This window comes from Moschus berezovskii, chromosome 6 (assembly GCF_049115385.1).
Source record: "Moschus berezovskii isolate FMDL1 chromosome 6, NW_MosBer_1.0, whole genome shotgun sequence".
NCBI lineage: Eukaryota > Metazoa > Chordata > Mammalia > Artiodactyla > Moschidae > Moschus > Moschus berezovskii.
The window spans coordinates 81,572,861-81,592,689 of record NC_142465.1 but is presented as its reverse complement, the minus strand read 5'-3'; the positions used below and the strand labels follow the sequence as shown (position 1 = coordinate 81,592,689).

Below are 19,829 nucleotides of genomic sequence, written 5' to 3'. Positions count from 1 at the left end.
ACCTTTCTCTGCTTCAGGTTATTTTCACATGTAAAATGTAAAAAGAAAAGAAAAAAGTATATACTTTATGAGGAGGCTGTGAGAAGTGCTCAACATATGTCCATTCTTGTTCAGTCAAAGACAGTCATACAAGCCTCCCCCTACTGACCCTAGTCTGTCCTCTACTCTGTCAGAGGAAGTCCATGTCATCTTCTATACAGTGGTCTTTCAGATATTTAAAGAGAGATAATGTGACACTGTTCTTCCAGGCTGAATATTGCTGTTTTTTTTTTTTTAACTTTCTTCCAGACTATGACTTTTAGAATGCTTCCCCCTTAACAAATTTTAAACAACTCTTATGCCAATGTGTGGTATTTTGATTTTTCTCTCCTGAATAGACCATAAAAAATTTTCCTTTTACTCATAGTCCTTAAAGGGTTGAAGTTTATTTCTTAAGAGATGAAACTGTCAGTATTACTAAAAATAAAACATTAAAGTAGAATTTTATTTTGAAAAGTCTGTTTCCTTTTTAATCTATTTCATTCCTACAACAAATACTTTAAAATGTATAAGTTCCTGAATCTTAACATGGGCCAGTTACAGGGTCATGTTGGACATTAACTGAATGAATGACTGCACATTTTTCTTCATAAGAACTGAATCTTTTCTTAAAAAAAAAAAAAGAACTGAATCTTTCCTTATACAAGAAGATATTCTAAAGAGGACTTGACCAGATGTCCTCTACATTCCCTCCTAATCCTCAGATTTTGTGATTTGAGGCTTCTGCAATTTTTTTCAAAGTATATACATACTGAAGTCCTCACTCCATGCACTTTATTTAGAGGAAATTTCATTTGTAACTATAGTATGTAAATTATATATACATGTTTTTATATATATCTCCCCTCCATTTCCTTCTTTCTTCTAAAGAAGAATCACCTTCTTTATAGGGTGATTAGATTGGTTTTATGGTTTATCTACTCATGTTGCTTAATTTTCCCATTTGACACATTAATCCCCTCTTTATCTTGTCAGATAACCCTTTGGTTATTTCCATCAAGTATAAACAATGTTTCCATTTAATAGAAATCCAGGGCAGCAACCTCCCCTATTCCAGAAGATCATGAAGAATTCTTGACAAAGCAGCAAGGCCTTTAGATCTTTTAGCGGAAATAAATGCAGAGGTCCAGCTCAGTCCCTTTGATGATATGGACACGGTCTCAGACACACAGAAAAGAAGAAAAGCTTTGTGTATATAGCCCTGTGATCCAAGTGATATTTAGCTACATACGGACCTCCCTCAGAAGTGTTCATAGACAGTAGAGTACTGAGGTTTTTGCAAACAAAGTAGGACATGGGGATCAAACATAGTCTATCTTATGGTCGCAGACCCACTCAGTTTACTAAAATCTAACAATATCTAGATTTGTATGTCTCTCCATCTTTAGTCAATAGCTACTCCCATCTTTCTTACAGGAACTGTTTCTTGGTAAAGAATTTAGGACTAATTAGGGGAGAAATATAAGCAATTATATTTCTTATTAAACTCTTAGTAATTAAAGTTGAACTTTATAAGTCAAATACTCAAACATTATATCAGTCATACCACAGATACCAAGATACACAAATAAGTCACATATACCCAGCTACCAAGGCAGGCAATGCTATTTTTGCTTCATTTTGTGTTTACTATTACTGAAGGCTCTGTTGCTGCTGCTGCTGCTAAGTCACTTCAGTCGTGTCCGACTCTGTGTGACCCCATAGATGGAAGCCCACCAGGCTCCCCTGTCCCTGGGATTCTCCAGGCAAGAACACTGGAGTGGGTTGCCATTTCCTTCTCCAATGTGTGAAAGTGAAGTCGCTTTCCGTTCCGTCGCTCAGTCGTGTCCGACTCTTTGCGACCCCGTAAACTGTAGCTTACCAGGCTTCTCCGTCCATGGGATTCTCCGGGCAAGAATACTGGAGTGGGTTACCATTTCCTCGCTTTACTATGCCTTAAAAGCACAGAAATTCCTTAAATATACATTAATTATCTGGAGGAATAAAGATACTCCAAATGCTTATCATCAGAATTTTGGAAAAAGAGATATAATTTCTCTCCAGTGTTTTAAAAATTGGTATCTAAATAATTTCATTTTGAAGTAGTAACCTTAGTCTTCTTCATTGAGCTTTTGAAATGGAAAAAATTTAAGTTCCAAATAAAGACTTAAGTACACATTCAAAATGAAACTGGCAATTTATTTCCTATCACACTTTGCTGGCCAAAAGGAGCTGAATGATTTTTTTCCTTCTTACTTCCTTGAAGTAAATATTGTCAGATTCTTTTTAAAAAGAAAAATATAACAGAATTATGGTTAAGAAGACTAATTTTATCTGAATGGTATTAATCACAGTCCAGTTAAAATAACACTTTAGACTCCAATAGATGATGCTGTCAACTTTTAAATGTTAGCATTTCTCATATCATTTCTGGATGGCCTAGACACATTTTTTTCCTCAACATAACTTCATTTTTCTTCTCTAGTGTTTTCTTGACTTAAAATAATGGCTTAAGGAAGATCACATGAGACTTAGTGGTTCTGTACTATTTTTAAAATTTGGGCAAAGTAGGCTGGTTGATAATGTAGTTCATTAAAATGAGCTGGGTTTTCATGGCCCTAGCTGGTCCAACAGATTGAGAGATCTAGGTTCCTTTTGTAGCCAAACAGTAAAGTCCATTCTTCCACCAGCTCATTGCAGTGGCTGGCGTCCAGGAAACAGTATCATGAATACTACTGTCAGGAGAAATTTGCATTTAATAGTGCTGTTATAGGTGAAGTGTTTCCTTGAGTAAAAATCCTATTTATTATTTAGAGGAAACACCGAATTTCAAACTGTAGAAAAGATTTTTAAGTTTTCTATGATCACTTCCTTTCAATTTCTTATTCTTATAGTCATGCATGCTCTGTGATCTAAATTTCTTACATTTATTGAAAAGCCGAGAAAAACAAGCACAAAGTAAACAAACAGGCAATGCTGCCATTATATTTTCTCCTGGGCAACTCCACAAATATTTCTTGTTTCTGTTTCAACACTGCAGAACAATACACTCATGGCTCAATGGTGAAACAACACACATGTGAGTGACAAAACATGGAAATCAGAAAAGAAATATAAATGTAAGTCAAAATTTAAAATCCTAGTGATACAACAGCTTTCTTCCTTATTTACTTTGTTAATGTCCATTCCATATAAATTCATATTTTGATTCCAGGAGGCCATGCACCATTAGCCCTGATCAAAAAGACCACTATTTGTAGAGGGTAAAATTGAGCCTGTTGCCAGTATCTACTGGTGTCAAACTCACAAATGTCTTCTGGATTCAAAGACCATAGAAATAGAAAAGTATAGAAACAGGATATGCTTTTTTGAGGTTTCTTAAGCTGGGAAGTAGAAAAATAGGTGTTTTCCTTTGGAGCTTTTTGTAACTGAGAATGAAGAGGTTCATATTTCTGAGAGCACTTTTTCACATTCCTCAGTCTTTCAGGGAGTGGTAGGCTTTGGTAGTACGGCTGTTGACAAAATCCGTCTTCTTAAACTGAGCCTTTGGAATAAGCAAACAGAAATGTGAAAGGTAACAACATTTACACATAAGACAATGTAGGTTTTAGTAACTTATCTCCAGGGTCAAATCAAGTGGCACGTTATTACCTGGCTCTTTTTAGCATTCTTACCTTCTTGTAGGCATTATGGAGCTCTGCATGGGTCCACAGAGAATATAGGAGAACAGAAGCAGCTTTACTTGCTTTGTTGGAGGCGTAGCTGAAAATAAGAAAAGGAAATATTTTGTGATCAGTGAGAATGTGTGAGGCTTCTGGATGCTGCCCCTGGATGTTCTGTAAATCTTCTTTAATTGCTGTCGCTCATGAGCCATCCATTAAGTCAGGCCACTCACCATGACAAGAGGTTAGGATGGAGAGCTTTAGGAGGCAGGAGTCACGTGGGTGCTTTATTTTTTTTTAATTTTTTTAAACCACTAGCAAAGTGCTAACAAATTCCTGATATTTATAAGGCATATATTCTTAAAAGTTTTACAAATCCTTGAATTTATAGAATAAAATTTATATTTGTATTTATATTTTAGAAGATATTTGTCTTTAATGCATATTTATAGAGACAAACACATGAAAGTATGACTGAAAAATATGTATAACTCTTAGACTTAGTGACTCCATGAATATAAGAGTTATGTATCTTTTTCAAATTAATAAATTCTTACTGGAGCATTTAAAATAGTTTAAAAATTTATGCTTTTTTGTATAGCAAATGGAAAATGTGTTCCTGTTATAAATCTGAGTCACCACTGATTTTGACACTGTCCTTACTTTTTTTTGGCCACACTGCACAGCATGTGGGAATTCTAGTTCCCCGAACAGGGATCAAACCCATGCTCCCTGCATTGGAAGTGTAGAGTCTTAACCACTGGATGACCAGGAACGTCCTCTTACTTTTTTTGGTCTTAACTTTATTATTATTATAATATGTTCTTAGTTTTTGATGTTCTTTTAAATTCATCTCAAACTTCTAGTTTCTGGCTACTTTCATAGATCTTTTTCTCTTCCATCACTTGAATTAGCACATGGCTGTATTTTCTTCTTTGAACAAAGAAACAAAATATTTTATTTTTCCTATCATAGGAATTTGTAAGTATGCAACCAAGAGTAGAGAATGCAAAGCTATATGAAGAAGCCCATGCTGGGTTCATTCAATAGCTAGCTACCAGCATAATAGGGAGGGTAAGTCAAATCAGCACCTCACAGATTCTTTAGTATCTCAGGGGCTTTTCAGAGTGACTTGCTAATAACTGAAGTATTAAGACATTCATGAAAGCTATGGGTCTCTAATATTTATTATTGAAAGTTCTTAAACTGCAAAGGTTATAAAGTCTGTTCGTAAGTTGATTGCTTGGCACTTGGAACTCATTTACTCAAAGAGGAAATGTAATTGATGACTGATTGGTTATCACGCTAGTCTATAAATTATGGGTTAGCTATACAACACCCTAGTAAGGAAGCAGACCCAATGGTAGGGTGTCCTTGTTGGTTTTTTTTTCTGAGACAGAACATGTGAGGACGAACTTACAAATGGATACTCAGTACAACAAAGAAGTATCAGAATAGCACACCCCATAACTGGCTAAGCTACAAGAAATTTCCAAAAGTGATGGTATATTCCCATGTGCTTATTATTATGTCTGAATACTCATATTAAAAAAACATACACTGTCATATACAGTCTATGGAGATTTGGTTAGAAGTTTGGATGACTACTTCCACAAAAGAAAGTCAAAGATGACTTTCCACAAAGTCAGAGAAACTGCTACATGGGAACAGGTAAATATTCCCTGCTTTTGGGAAACTGACATTCTAACTGTACTCTTTTTAATCATGTGACTGTGAATGGAGTCCCCCGTCCCTGTAAACTTTGCCAGAGGGAAATCGCAGAGCACAAGGGGCTAAATTGGGTAGAGCTGTGGGAAAAGGGATGTGCTCATTCTAGGATACCAAAGATCCCTATGCTAGCCCCTGTGCAGCCAAGCACACGTTTGTCTACTAGAAGTCAAAAGTCCATTTGCTTTGCAACTCATTAGAAGTATGAGTCTGGACTATAATAACATTGGTTTTCTTTTATGGTTACTTACAAAACTAACTTTATTTAACAAGTCAAACAACTCAGAATTGTATAAAGAGAAAAAATAATAATCTTCATACCTCCTTGGAATCCCACCACTAAATTAACTAACAGTAATAATTAGTTACATTCTTCTTCATCTTTTTTTTAAAAATGGAGAATATTTAAAGACACAGAAACAAGGATGTGAGATGACTTACATGCATTAAACTTTCTACTTTCAAAAGAGAGTAAGAGGTGGAAGAGATGTGATAAAGAAAACTAAGGAAGCAAGAACTTCTTGTTATTCTGCCTCCTACTTCTCCTCCTGGGGTGACCCTGGTTTCACATAGTTAAGTGAGGATAAGGGCATTCCTTGTCCATAGGACTCCAATTTGCCTACATTCTTCTCTTCTTAAATCACAGCTGTGGCTCTGGGAATCAATTCATTAGGTCAATAAAATGCTGGAATGCATGACTCAGGTAAGTTATGAAGTTTGACTATTTCTGGATATTTCAGTAGCGAATGAGCAACTGTTTGGCTTAGATTCAGGTTTTCACTTATCTGATCACCAAGGCCTGGGCCACATGATCTGGCCCAGCTTTACAATCTTATTTTTTGGCCATGGTACTCAAAGACTGAACATTCACTACATTATATATGGGATTGGTGGTGGGAAAAGGAGAGACACTGACAGGCAGTGCTGGAGGACTTACGTGTCACCTGCGCTTATGGTCATAATTTTCTGCAGGCCCCCAGTGTTTAGAAGATCCCGTGCATTCTGGTAACTATTTTGGATTATATTGTTCAATGTGTAACAGGCAGAGGCTGTAGTTTCAATGAGAATATCAGTATTTGGGACTGTGTCAGGAATTATGGAAACCAAATCAGGTAGAGTTTCTTTGGCTACAAATGAAAGAAAAAAGAACACTTGATTAAAAAGATTGTTTCTTAACCTTAGGATCTCAATAACATTTAAGAAGAAACATTTGGTTAACAAACATATGAAAGGATGCAACCATTTAAATATTCAAATTACCAAAAAAAAAAAATTAAAAAAAAGATATTCTGTGCTCAGTGCACTGGAAATCTTTCCAGAAAGCAATCTGACAGAAATGTCAAAAAATTTTTTTAAATGTTCACAGTTCTTGATTCAGTATTTTCACTTTTGAGAATTCATCCTGAAGATATCACTTTAAAAACTGAAAAGCAGAGATCTTTATTATCAGTTCAGTTCAGTCGCTCAGTCGTGTCTGACTCTTTGATAAAATGAAAAATTTACAAAGTCTAAACATCCCAGTAATATGACTATGATTAATTAAAACATATCTTCAAAGAATCTCATGCATCCCAAAACATATCTATGAAGCATGTATAATAACAAGAAAATATTTGTTAATATTTCATGTGCAAATAACTGATATACTTAAAGAAAAACTCATACAGAAGAAACCTGAGAAGAAATACACTAAAATACTAACAGGACTTATTTTTCTACAATATTGATGGTGATCTCAAAATACTCTTAAAAAATTATCTGTACTGTCCAAAGTTTCCTTAATGTGAAAATAACACCATTATTTAGAAAAAGAGAAACTATTTAAAATTTATTTTTTCACTACATATGTAAGATCCTGGTTACAGAGTTTTTGTTTAGCTTTTTCTATTGTAACAAGAGAGGTTTTCTTTTTTCTCCATCTCTAACTACTTTGGACTCTCCTTGAAAGAAAGGATGCTTCTATTGCTTTCGTTGTTTCTCACAGCTCTTTAAGACAGTGCTGTGTTTATCATGGTTGTACAAATACTTCTGCCTAACTTCATTGTTTTTTCATTTGAGTTTACATGGCACCTTGAACTGCACTTGCATGCTCAGTCATATCTCTTTGTGACCCCATGGACTGTAACTCAACAGGCTGCTCTGTCCATGGAAATTTTCAGGAAAGAATACTGGTGCTGTGCATGCTTAGTTGCTTGTCGTATCTGACTCTTTGTGACCCACTGGACTTGTAGCCTGACAGGTTCCTATGTCCATTGGATTTTTCAGGCAAGAACAATTATTGGAGTAGGTTGTCACTTCCTACTCCAGAGGATCTTCCCTGCATCTCTTGCACTGGCAGGCAGGTTCTTTACCACTGTGCCACCTGGTAATCCCTTTCTCTAACACCAGACTGTAATTAGTTACATGCCTGTCTGAATTCTAAATGGAGCCATGAGTTCCATGAGGATAATTATTGTATTTATTTCTGGATTTCAACATCGATCACCATGCCTAAAAGAGAAACTCAATAAAAGGAAATGAAATGTATGTCTTCCTTTGATAATACCTGGAACTGATTGACAGGAAAAACATACCTTCTGCTCAAAGGCCTGAACACTTCCTTTTTCACTGTTGTCTAAGCATCACAGCATAGTGTTGGAGCTCAGAGCTGAGTCTCTGAAGCTACACTTTTAAAATTTTAGTCCTGTCTCTGCCACTTCATGGCTGTGTGGTCTGGGTAAGCAGATTAACCTCTTCTATGCTACATTTTCCCAATATGTAAATGAGATAATAATATTTACTTCACAGGAGTTTTGAGTGATTAAATGAGTTACTATGCGTGAACTGTGTCACAGTTCCCTGCACACAGTAAGTTCTCCATAGATGTGAGCTATTACCAGAAGGTTTCCTCCTTTTAGAAAGGTAAAACAGAATGAAAAGCCTTGAGAACCTGAGTTTTCCTTTTGCTGAATTTAGGTTGACAGCATGCAAACAAGTGAGACAATGACACCAGAACATGTCTAACTGATCTCTCTGCAGGGCGCAGCTATGGCTGGCTGAGACCAGGCTGCCCACACTGAGACGGAGCCCTGCTGAGAGAGTTTTACTTCTCCTGCCTCTGTATGACCAACAAGAATGTCCAATGCTACAGATCAATTTTATGGTTGAAACTTTGCCTTATGTTTGAGGAGGGGTGAGAATTAGAGAAATTAGAGTCTTTAACATTTTATATCTTGTTCGTTTTTCTTAGAAAAGTAGTATAAATGCTTACATCAACAAAGTTAAATATGACAATATAGTAAAGGAGGGTCATTCTGTCTTTATACACAAACACACATACCCTGTGGACCTGAGTAAATACATTCACTTTGAGATAGTTAAAGTTAGATCTTCAACAGTGAAATATAAAATTAAAGGCCCTATCATGATATTAGAGAGTCATAGCTCAATGTCATATTGTTGAGGGAGATTTTATTTAATGCTGGTGCTTTCACATACATTAGGTTATCTGGTCCCTGGAAAAACACTGTTCATAGTGATTACTAATTTTTCTCAGCTTAGGGCCGTTAAATGACTATCTAAGGTGACATGTGGCAAAGTAGCATTGGAAGACACAGATCAGTGTCTTCTGCATGAGACCTGTTATTCTGTCTCCATGCTAAGTTGCCTATCTTCAAGTTTTTAAGAAAATATAATTCCAAGTTTATTTCTGTAAATCTAAGTAAAATGTGATGACTTCATTCCAGGTCAACACATGGAAAGTTTTACTTGGCCTACAAATCTGAAGAAAAACAAAACGCTTGTTTCAAACTGATTTTCGTTTCTTCCTGGCTATTAATACTCTAAATCAAGACAGGTTATTTTACTCAAATTACGTATTTGACATAATGCCAATATGGAATTCAAAAATTGCATTTATCTTACTGAAGCCTCTTCTCATGATTGTCCATAAAACTTGGAGAGGTTTATCAGTGAAATCACCTTATGTAACTTGTGGGGCTACAGCTTTATTGTCCCAACAGCTGGAGGACATTGGAACCTGAGACAATAGCATTTCTGCCCTGAAGGCACAGGCTCAGTGTGTAGAGCACAGTTCTTCTCATCAGCTGTGTTCTAAAGATGGAGTCAATAGTTCATTTGAGAGAAAAAAAAAAATCAAAGGATAATACACCTGATTGAAGTACAGCACAAAAGTCCATAAAAGACAATGAGGAGAACACTTTCATAATTCGGAGACACTGCCTTTGGCAAAGTTTCTTTCAGATTTCACTGAAAAATTTCCAGGCTCTCTACATTTATAATGGGCACAAAACCATTGTATGAAACCTCCTATTCAATGTTGTGCTGTTGGCTGTCTTTGAAAATGACATTATTAAAATACAACCACACTGTGTGATTCCAAAGTAATCCAATTCATTAAAAAACAAAAAAATAAAACTATATTGGAATTTCTGAAAAATTTAATTTTAAGTAGTCTGAAATGACTATGGAACATTAGAGGAAGCAGGATTAATTTTAGCATTTTCCTATTATCTCATTTTACAGCTTTTGACTTAATTCACAAACATTTACATATTCATATATAAAGAAAATGAATAAAAAATTATGTTATTTGAAAGGGTAACATGTTATCATTTTTGTCAATAATACAGGCTTACAAAAAAGGGAGCAAATGTGTTTTATCGTTATTTATTCTAAAACCTATGCCAAATCTGAATGATTCATTCTTTCTGTTCTGTTCATCCATTTTTTCTAGTATAACAATGGCCAAGCTTCTTAAGTGAACAACCACTGTGTGTGTGTGTGTGTGTGTGTGTTTATTTAATGTTTGAGAAGGGTGGTGCTTAAGCAGATTACACAGAACATTCTGAAAGACATGGTTTAAAAAAGATGTCATCGGATGGCATAGCTGAGGGCCAAGAAATATCGCGTATATTACCTATCTTGTTCATTATTAGTATGGTTTAAAATTTCTCTTCAGTAGTAATGGGAACAAAAATGAGGTTGGATACTAAGAAAAATCCTATTTGAGACCAGTGTGAAAGTCTACTCTTGATGTCTAGATACACAAAACCCAGTTCTATTTATCACATTTTGCTTTTTATTCACACTTTCAACTCATCATTGTAAAAAGAATGGGATAAGGACAATGTTTTTGTTTTAGTGCATTTGTATTTTCAATCAGACACATTACCTCTAGAGTCTTATACTCACTTACCAATTTCATTCTGCAGAGAAAGATTCCGAGACAAATTCCTCAGCAGAGAGACGGCAGTCTTTTTCACACTTGGATCACAAACATGCAGCATCTTTCGTGTGTGTTGAAGGCCATTTTCCTTCTGGACAACTGTCTGAGCTACTGATGTTGGCATCTGTTTTGTGAGACATGTCCTATAAATACTACTGTATTTCATTTCGGGGTAAAATTCCTAAGTTTCTGTAGATTACTAGAGATTGTAATATATAAGATGTAAATATGTTTAAAAAGCTAGCTTCAAATTCTTATTAAGTTTTCAATTACTGGATAAAGACAGTTTATTCAGTATTTTAAAATAAAAATATTGGATTTGGTTAGCTACAATGTTTTTTGCATCAGTTTAGCTAAAGTGTCTGCCTACAATGTGGGAGACCTGGATTCGATCCCTGGGTCAGGAAGATCTCCTGGAGAAGGAAATGGCAACCCACTCCAGTATTCATGCCTGGAAAATCCCATGGACCGAGAAGTCCATGGGGTTGCAAAGAGTCGGACACGACTGAGCGACTTCACTTCACTTCACTTCATAAATAAAATGGGTCTGTCTTTCCCTTTCTTTTTCATAATATTCTGCTTTTTACTCACATTTTCAGTTCATTGTTGTGAAAAGAAAAGAATGTTTTAGGATGAAATTTATACTAATGTCAAAATTTATTACGTTTTTTTCCTTTTTCTATTTTCTTAAACTATGTGTGTAATATAAATAATACTCTCAACTTTGTGGCTCTAGTAGAACTAACTTAGCTATAAAGTCAACTGAGCTGAGGAAAATTTTACAGAGAGATGTCTTTGATTACTATTTAAATGTATTTACTGACTGTTAGCTTATTCATCTTTTCTGTTTCTCTAGTTTAAACTTTGGCATTTTACATATTTTAATAAATTTACTCATTTCTAAAAAACCAGTTTATTCTGAAAGATATATTGGACTTTAAAAATAAGGAGTGTATGGCTAGTCAGATTACCTGTAACTCTATGCTCTGTATGGGAAGCTGCATGTGCAAGTTTCTTGTTTCAGGTCTAAGTCCTCCAGAAGCAAATCTTACTTGGAATCAGGTTGGTCACCTACTTTCACAGGTCTGAGTACCAAGTAGGCCCTACCTGGCATCAGCAAACCCCCAACAATATTGGGGCCTTAACTTGTCTGCAACTTTATGTATTTTTATTTGAAGCTAATATTAGGTCACCGTACCCAAAATCCATACATTCTTAACCATTCTTGAGGGTGTCTATCTCCTGTTTATCTTACCCAACAATGCCTGCTTCCCCTACCTCCTGCACACTGTTCTCCTTATATTCTCCACTATACCTTCCAGAGAAGGAGTTAATATAGGAGCCAGGATAGGTTTCAGGGAGGGAACAGGAGGTCCTTAAAATTATTTTTGTGTTTATAATAATCTTTCTCAAGTAAAGAATCTATCATTTGGAGAAGGCAATGGCAAGCCACTCCAGTATTCTTGACTAGAAAATCCCATGGATGGAGGAGCCTGGTAGGCTGCAGTCCGTGGGGTCGCTAAGGGTCGGACACGACTGAGCGACTTCACTTTCACTATCATTTTTATTACATACTCAAAATATCCGTGAGTATCTCATGGAAGTTTAATAACCACTATTTTGCAATGTTTATTCCAAAGTTACACTTTGTCTTTCACTAATTTGCAGAACATTCTATTAGATTCTTTTCTCTCCTCTGAGAAAAATCCTTCCTCTGTAGGATTCTGTAAAACTGCTCCTCCTTGAACAGGGAGGTATTCATCTCTCTTTCCAATGGTCCATCTAAGTAATTACATCTGTCCTCATATGCAAAAGCTCTGCTTTTCTGAGTCACTGCCATTGAGCTCTATCACTCTCATAGCATTTCTTGTCATCTCAAGGTCTAGTATATAAAAATGATTATGGAAACATGAATTCTGATTCATTGAAGGAAACGGGAGAGGCTGACGTGGAATGGCCGTTAGAATTTGCTCATTAAGGAAAATAAGCAATGAGATTTACCAAATAGAGGTTTCATATTCCAGTTTTAGGGAATTTGTGAAAATGATTACTATAACTGTTTACACACAGCAATTCTAGTTCATATTGTCCTGATTACTGATGAGGCTGAGCATCTTTACTAATGTTTAATGGCCATTTCTATATTATGTTTTGTGAAATGCCTGTTTAAATCTCTGTCCATTTACAATTTGGTTGTCTATCCTATCATTGTTAAATTGATGAGTTTTTTAAAAAAATATTTCCTAAATACCAACCTTTGTTACTTATATATGTTACCGAAATCTTTTCCTCCTCTGTGCTTTGCCTTTTTACTGTCTTTTGCTAGCATCAGTTCAGTTCAGTCACTCAGTTATGTCCGACTCTTTTTGACGCATGGACTGCAGCATGCCAGGCTTCCCTGTCCATCACCAACTCCCAGAGTTTACTTAAACTCATGCCCATTGAGTCGGTGATGCCATCCAACCATCTCATCCTCTGTTGTCCCCTTCTCCTCCTGTCTTCAATCTTTCCCAGCATCAGGGTCTTTACAAATGAATCAGTTCTTTGCATCAGGTGGCCAAAGTATTGGAGTTTCAGCTTCAGCATCAGTCCTTCCAATGAATATTCAGGACTGATTTCTGTTAGGATGGACTGGTTGGATCTCCTTGCATTCCAAGGGACTCTCAAGAGTCTTCTCCAATATCACAGTTCAAAATCATCAATTCTTCGGCTCTCAGCTTTCTTTATAATCTAACTCTCACATCCATACATGACTACTGGAAAAACCATAGCTTTGAATGTACAGACTTTTGTCAGTAAAGTGATGTTTCTGCTTTTTAATATGCTGTCTAGGTTGGTCATAGCTTTTCTTCCAAAGAGCAAGCGTCTTTTAATTTCATGGCTGCAGTCACCATCTGCAGTGATTTTGGAGCCCCGAAAAATAAAGTCTGTCACTGTTTCCACTGTTTCCCCATCTATTTGCCATGAAGTGATGGCACCGGATGCTATGATCTTAGTTTTCTGAATGTTGAGTTTTAAGCCAACTTTTTCATTCTCCTCTTTCACTTTCATCAAAAGGTTCTTAGTTCTTCTTTGCTTTCTGCCATAAGGGTGGTGTCAGCTGCATATCTGAAGTTATTGATAGTTCTCCTGGCAATCTTGATTCCAGCTTATGCTTGTTTGCTAGCATAAGCAATTAATTTTTATGTAATCAATTCATGAAGCTTTTACTTTATGTGCTTTTTATGTCTACTGTTAAGAAATCTTTCCCTATTTCAGGTCATGAAGATATTCTATGTTAACATTTAGAATCTCTATTGCTTTATCTTCCACATTTAAATCACACTGCTGTTGGAACTAATTTGTGGGTAAGGTGTGATATAAGAAATATGTTTTGTTTTTTTTTAGTGGGTATCAAATTAAGTGCCTTTAGTGTTTTAGAAACTTGAAAACTGCTTATCTCAATGGATTTTTACTTTTACAATGTACTTTTTAATTTTACATGTATACAACATAATGAGTTGATATATGTATTGATATACATTGTGAAATAATAGGTTTAGATAACATCCATCATCACACATAGTCACAATTTTTTTTCCTTCTGTGATGAGAACTTTTAACCACTACAGTATTGTTAACTATAGTCACCATGCTGTACACTACACCTCCAGGAGTTATTTATATTGTACTTTATACTTCACACTATATTTAGAGAATTTGCTAAATGGGCAAATTTTATCATCTCATCCCCTTTCCTTATATTTTTTGTGTCATTTAAAAATAATGGCCATTATACTTGAACTAATAAAGTTTACATTAAGGTATTCTTACTGACAAGAAATTACTTTCATATTTTATATAAAAATTCCATACTCTATCTTTTAGAAGCTATTCAGTCCAGTTCAGGTTCTTTGCCATCTAAGACACATGGCCATCAATTTTCATTGATGTTTCTGTTATGAACACAGGTAGATGGACGGAGTATTTTCTAGAACTATGTTTAATGGCAGCTTTTCATGTTTTTCTATTCAGTGATTCCTTTTATAAATTATAAAGCCAAGTATTATTTTATCATATATCTAAACACAGAAAATCAGGGAATGCAATAATTAGAAAAGAAATACTTATAAATCAAAACTTTAATAAAAAGCATCTCACAACTTAAAAGAATAAAGAGTCCTCTTATCATTGTCCCATGCTGCTAATAATTTTCTCCTATAAATCTCTATTTAAGTTCAACTCCAACAGCTTTGGGTACAGATTAATACCAGTTTAGTATAGGTCTTCTTTCAGGGGACTGGACTGGTCTAATGTTCCGTTCCCTTCCGTCGCTCAGTCGTGTCTGACTCTATGCGACCCCATGGACTGTAGCCTACCAGGCTTCTCCGTCCATGGGATTCTCCAGGCAAGAATACTGGAGTGGGTTACCGTTTCCTTCTCCAGGGGATCTTCCCAACCCAGGGATCGAACCCGGGTCTCCCGCATTGGAGGCAGATGTCTAAGGTTAGGTATGATTTTAAATGCCTTCACATAATTAGAACAGTTGTGAAGATATCTCCATTTCCTGGATTCCTTTTGGACTTGGAACTCTTCTGGTATCTTAGATTTCTGTTTATTTATTTTTTATCCCAGCTAGATTATTACCAAACACAGAGATTTTGTCTTATTCATCACTATATATGTAGCACTAGGCTAGTGCCTTTTAGTGCTCAAATACTGTTTAATAAATGAATAGAGGAATTAGAATCTAGGTAACAAACTACATAATCAGAATTTAAGTGGCATATTCCTGTATATTAGGTGGCAAATATTCTTGTTTTGGTAGGCATATGGAAACACCTCTGAATGATTTTCATTCCAACATAGATTTTGGAATGGAAAAGGCTAAAATCCAAAATAAAGGGTTAGCTCATATTGAACCACCCTCAGAGCACAGTGAGCTTAAATCATAAATACACAGCAATGTAATTTCTGATCTTTTCTATTAATTTGACTGGTTGTTAGTTAATAAGAGAGCCTCTTTAGTTTGGGAAAATGAAAGAAGTGGTTTTGGGAAACCAAGCATGGGGAAGTGGGAAGATAAGATGATAAAATATGTCACTATGTCTGTCAGGGCTCCCTGCTCACTCCCCATTTCCTTCTCCTTATGCACAAGTATGTTTTAAAGAATTTCAAAGAGGTTAAAGTTTGGTTGTATTCTTAACCACAGTGCTAAAATTAGAGAAATACTAGCTTCAGTATTTCACAGTTTTATTCGAAGCTGAACAAGCTTTTGTATAAACACATAAAAGAATGAACATGGCTTCTCAAGTAAAGAACAAATAATATTTTTGTTATCTACAAGAGTGCTTTCCTCTCTGATGATGGATAATTAGGCTGGCCTTATAATGAACTATTGGAAGAGAGTTTAATCATTTTATGATCAAGGCAAAGAACACAAGCTTCGTTCAAATAATTAAATATTTATAGAATCCCTTACTGTGTTGCAAAATACATGGGAGAAGGAACAAGTTTTTACTCTTTTTCAAAATAATTTTTTAAGACTTCCCTGGTGGTCCAGTGATTAAGACTCTACACTTCCAATGCACAGGGTGCAGGTTTGATCTCTGGTTGGGGAACTAAGATCCCACATGGTGTGTGGGGTGGCCAAAGAATAAAAAATAAATAATTTTATTGGAGTATAGCTGATTTACAGTGCTGTGTTAATTTCTGCTATAGAGAAAAGTGATTCAGGTATACATTTATATATACACATTCCTTTTCATATTCTTTTCCATTATGATTTATCACAGGACCTTGTAAGTTTTGACTCTTTTTAATATTTTGATTTTGCTGGTATAAAGTAAGTACACCTGAAAAGAGATGTAGCTCTTCATTTTGTAGTTGACTTTCTGGGACACAAAAGCACAGATGTCCTTTCCAACTGCACTGGACATATGTTGTCTGCCTTCTGGCAGTCATTCTTCTTTTTGGTAACAACACTGACTTTCCATTAGAGAGTCACTCTATATGGTACAAGTGGCAGTGACCCTTGCTCACTCCACCACATGCCCCTGAAATTCACATGTGAGCACACAACTCAGACTTGACCAGTTAGAACATCACAGACTCCTAGCCACAGAAACTTGTTTGCAAATGGCTAAGTTCTTAGAGCCATTGGGAAAATAGCAGCAGTTTCTTTTCTGTGGAGACACTGGGCTGGATGAAAGGTAAGCTTGAAATCACTGGTGGCTATCTTTGCTATAATATGAAGATAGCCTTTGAGAAAGAAACCAAGAGAGGAAAGAAAACAGAGGCCAGAGATAGAGAATCACAATTACAATCCCTGGGGCACCTATGTCCCACCAGGATAGAAGGAAAACCCATCCTGGACTTTTCAGTGATATGAGTCAAGAAATTCCTTTCTTTTGCCTAAGCCAGCTTAGGTAGGATTTTGAGACTTCTAACTGAAAGAGCTCTGACTAACACTGATAAATACTGAGTCTTTCACTTACAGTTTGACTTGGCTCTATAGAAGCTGAAAGTCCTGGAAAGCCAAACTCTCTGGCAACTCCTGAGAACTTTCTTGACTAAAACGAGAAAACTGATGATTTTACTTCACTATCATTTCTGAACTTAATGTAGGTGTATCTATAATGTCATTATTTTTAAAAGTAGCATGATACTCACTGGTCCACTTCCTGCTGTGAGATTCTGGAGAGCTCCCAAAGATGCTTCTTGAGTATAGTTTCGGACACTCTTGGCGATCAAGGACAAATACATTCGTATCACGATGGAGTGCCACAGCCACTCCACACCCTTGGGGTTGCTCTTTTCCTCTGGCATTGGCATGTCCTGGTATTGCTAACCACACACACAATGGAATCCAAAATTAAAGACTTCAGGTGATTTCTACAATTCCATACCCAAACCAAGAGACCAGAAGTATTGTCTTGTCTAGAGAGACTAATAAGAAGACCTTAAACATTAAAAAGGCACATGTGTATGATTTACAATCACTTAACTTTTAGCCCATGATGATTATTTCTCCCTCACCATGAGAGAGAATACAGAGAATTAAGCAAAGAGTGTTCTAGAATATTTTTCAGGCTGCTGATAAGCTAAAAGCTAAATTAGTCACAACTGCTCTGAAGATAAGAAAAACAGGCCTCTTCTCACAGAGTCTTGTGAAGTTGTCCAGGATAGCATCAGGATTCTAAATTTACCAAGTATTCTCCAAGTTCATCAACACTGTGGTAATCTGAAGAGCAGGAGAGATCACATTCCTTTAATTTTCACAAAATGCCAGTCTGGAAGGTGTCCTTCCTATGCGGTTTGCTTTTAGGATGTCTTGTTTGTTTTCTAGAACATTTAAAGCTGAATGTCTGGGCTTCTTTTAATGTTAAGACAATGCTATACCACTGGCCACACGGTATTAAGTTTACTTCCTAAACTGCGGGGCACAGAGCAGTATGGTTTGATGGCTAACAATGTAAATCTGGGGCCAGATTGCCTGGGATGGAATTCTATCTCCTCCACTAATTCGCTGAATTATTTCGGAAAAATCAATTAACTTTTTTGTATCTCTGTTTCTTCATCAGTAAAGGAAGATATTAATAATACACACTTCATAGGACTGATACAAAGATTAAAGGAACTTAAAATAGAGCCTGACATATATTAAGTACTTAGAAATACACATGCACACTTATTCTTTCAAAGACTTCCCGATATACCTCTTTTACTTTTCTGCTTCGACTGCCAAAACACCCAATACTTTTGTTGTTGTCAGCCTGGATATTCCGGTTTTGAATATAAATACTCTGGGAATATTTCTCTGGGAGCTCTGCCTCCAGCTGGTAGGAAAGGTTATGAAGAATGCACACACAGTTCTCTGTGGCCTGAGAAATAGGACATGAATATTGATTATATATATGTGTATATAGGCAACTTCACAGGTATATCACAGAACTTCTTAGGCTTTAGATCTTAAAAGGTTAACTGGATGCAACAGGGTGTGCCTGGACTACAGGGTGCCTGGGGGAGTGACATAAATATGACTAGAAAGGTTAGGGTTAAATCATAAATGGTCATGAGCACAATGCTAAGAAGTAGAGGCTGGATTTTTTAAAACATTGGTTTTTACAATATGTTCAGAATGATTTTATATTTTAGGTACACTGCTTACCAGCCATGTGGAGTTGGAAAACAGGAGGAGATATTACTTATAGGGACCAATCAGGAGCTGACTACAATAATCAGTATGAAAGATGCACAAATTAGGATAGCAGTAGTAGCATTAAAGAGGAGTGCTTAAACTAAAGAGTATTTCAGAAGTAGAATGCACATGATTTGTCGTCCAGTGGATGTGGGATGTGATGGAAGTGAGGAAGTCCTAGATTACTTAGATTGCTATTTTCATTTGGTAGATGGTAATAACTATTACAGATTATACAGAGGAGCAAGTTTGGGGATGAAGGAAGAGATGAATTTCATTGCTGAAAATGTAGCATCTAAGCTCCTTTCAAATATCTAGAGGTGTTAAACAGTTTGAAATTTGGGTCTGGAAAGTAGAAAGAAAAACTGGACCACATAGATTTTAAAATTTATGAGCATGTATGGGAAATCTTAAGCTCAACGAATGAGTTAATGAATAAAGCCAAACCCAAGCAGCTACTTCAAGAATACTCTGAAGTCTTAGTAAGACAAAATAAGTAATTTTATATGAGAGAGATCTAACTCTTAAATCACCTTGTCATCTGGCTGGTAATCTGCAATGGTGCCTCTGACATAATGCACCAGTGAGTCAATAAGTCCATCACACCTCCTCATCACTTTTCTTCCTTCAGGGCCAGCTGAACTCATGTTTCTGTTAGGAAAAACAAACAATCAAAAGATTTAGGCTTAGGATAAGACACACTTAGGCTGTGTATCTAATAGGTTTTTGTTTCAAGGGTTTACTTTTGTTTCAAAGTTTCTTCCAAGGGTTTGGAAAACTGGAAAATTTGTCAAAGTTTGACAGACTTGTCCTAGACTCAATAAATCACCAATTGCCTACAGTCATCAAATCTGGACACAACTTATAAATATATTCTTAACACATCATTGTGTAATATAAGCCTTCTGTCTACTTCATTCCAAGCACCAAGGTCAGAGCATTATTTACTTAATCGTCACCCTATTTTTCAAAGGGTATAAATATACAAGGAAAACATCTTACAGTTAAAAGTAGA

General features: G+C 36.0%; 1 protein-coding gene across 1 annotated transcript in view; it reads right to left on the bottom strand.

Moving 5' to 3' along the window:
• Positions 1 to 1,831: 1,831 nt before the first annotated feature.
• PKP2 (plakophilin 2) overlaps positions 1,832 to 19,829 on the bottom strand; it is a 92,182-nt gene continuing 74,184 nt past the window's right edge. The window contains exons 7-13 of the mRNA XM_055395749.2: positions 19,348 to 19,465; positions 18,333 to 18,497; positions 17,287 to 17,460; positions 10,606 to 10,759; positions 6,346 to 6,535; positions 3,693 to 3,780; positions 1,832 to 3,562 (exon numbers count right to left, since the gene is read on the bottom strand). Coding sequence (XP_055251724.2) covers positions 3,494 to 3,562; positions 3,693 to 3,780; positions 6,346 to 6,535; positions 10,606 to 10,759; positions 17,287 to 17,460; positions 18,333 to 18,497; positions 19,348 to 19,465 — 958 coding nt within the window. The 3' untranslated portion in view covers positions 1,832 to 3,493. The remainder of the gene's footprint in view (positions 3,563 to 3,692; positions 3,781 to 6,345; positions 6,536 to 10,605; positions 10,760 to 17,286; positions 17,461 to 18,332; positions 18,498 to 19,347; positions 19,466 to 19,829) is intronic.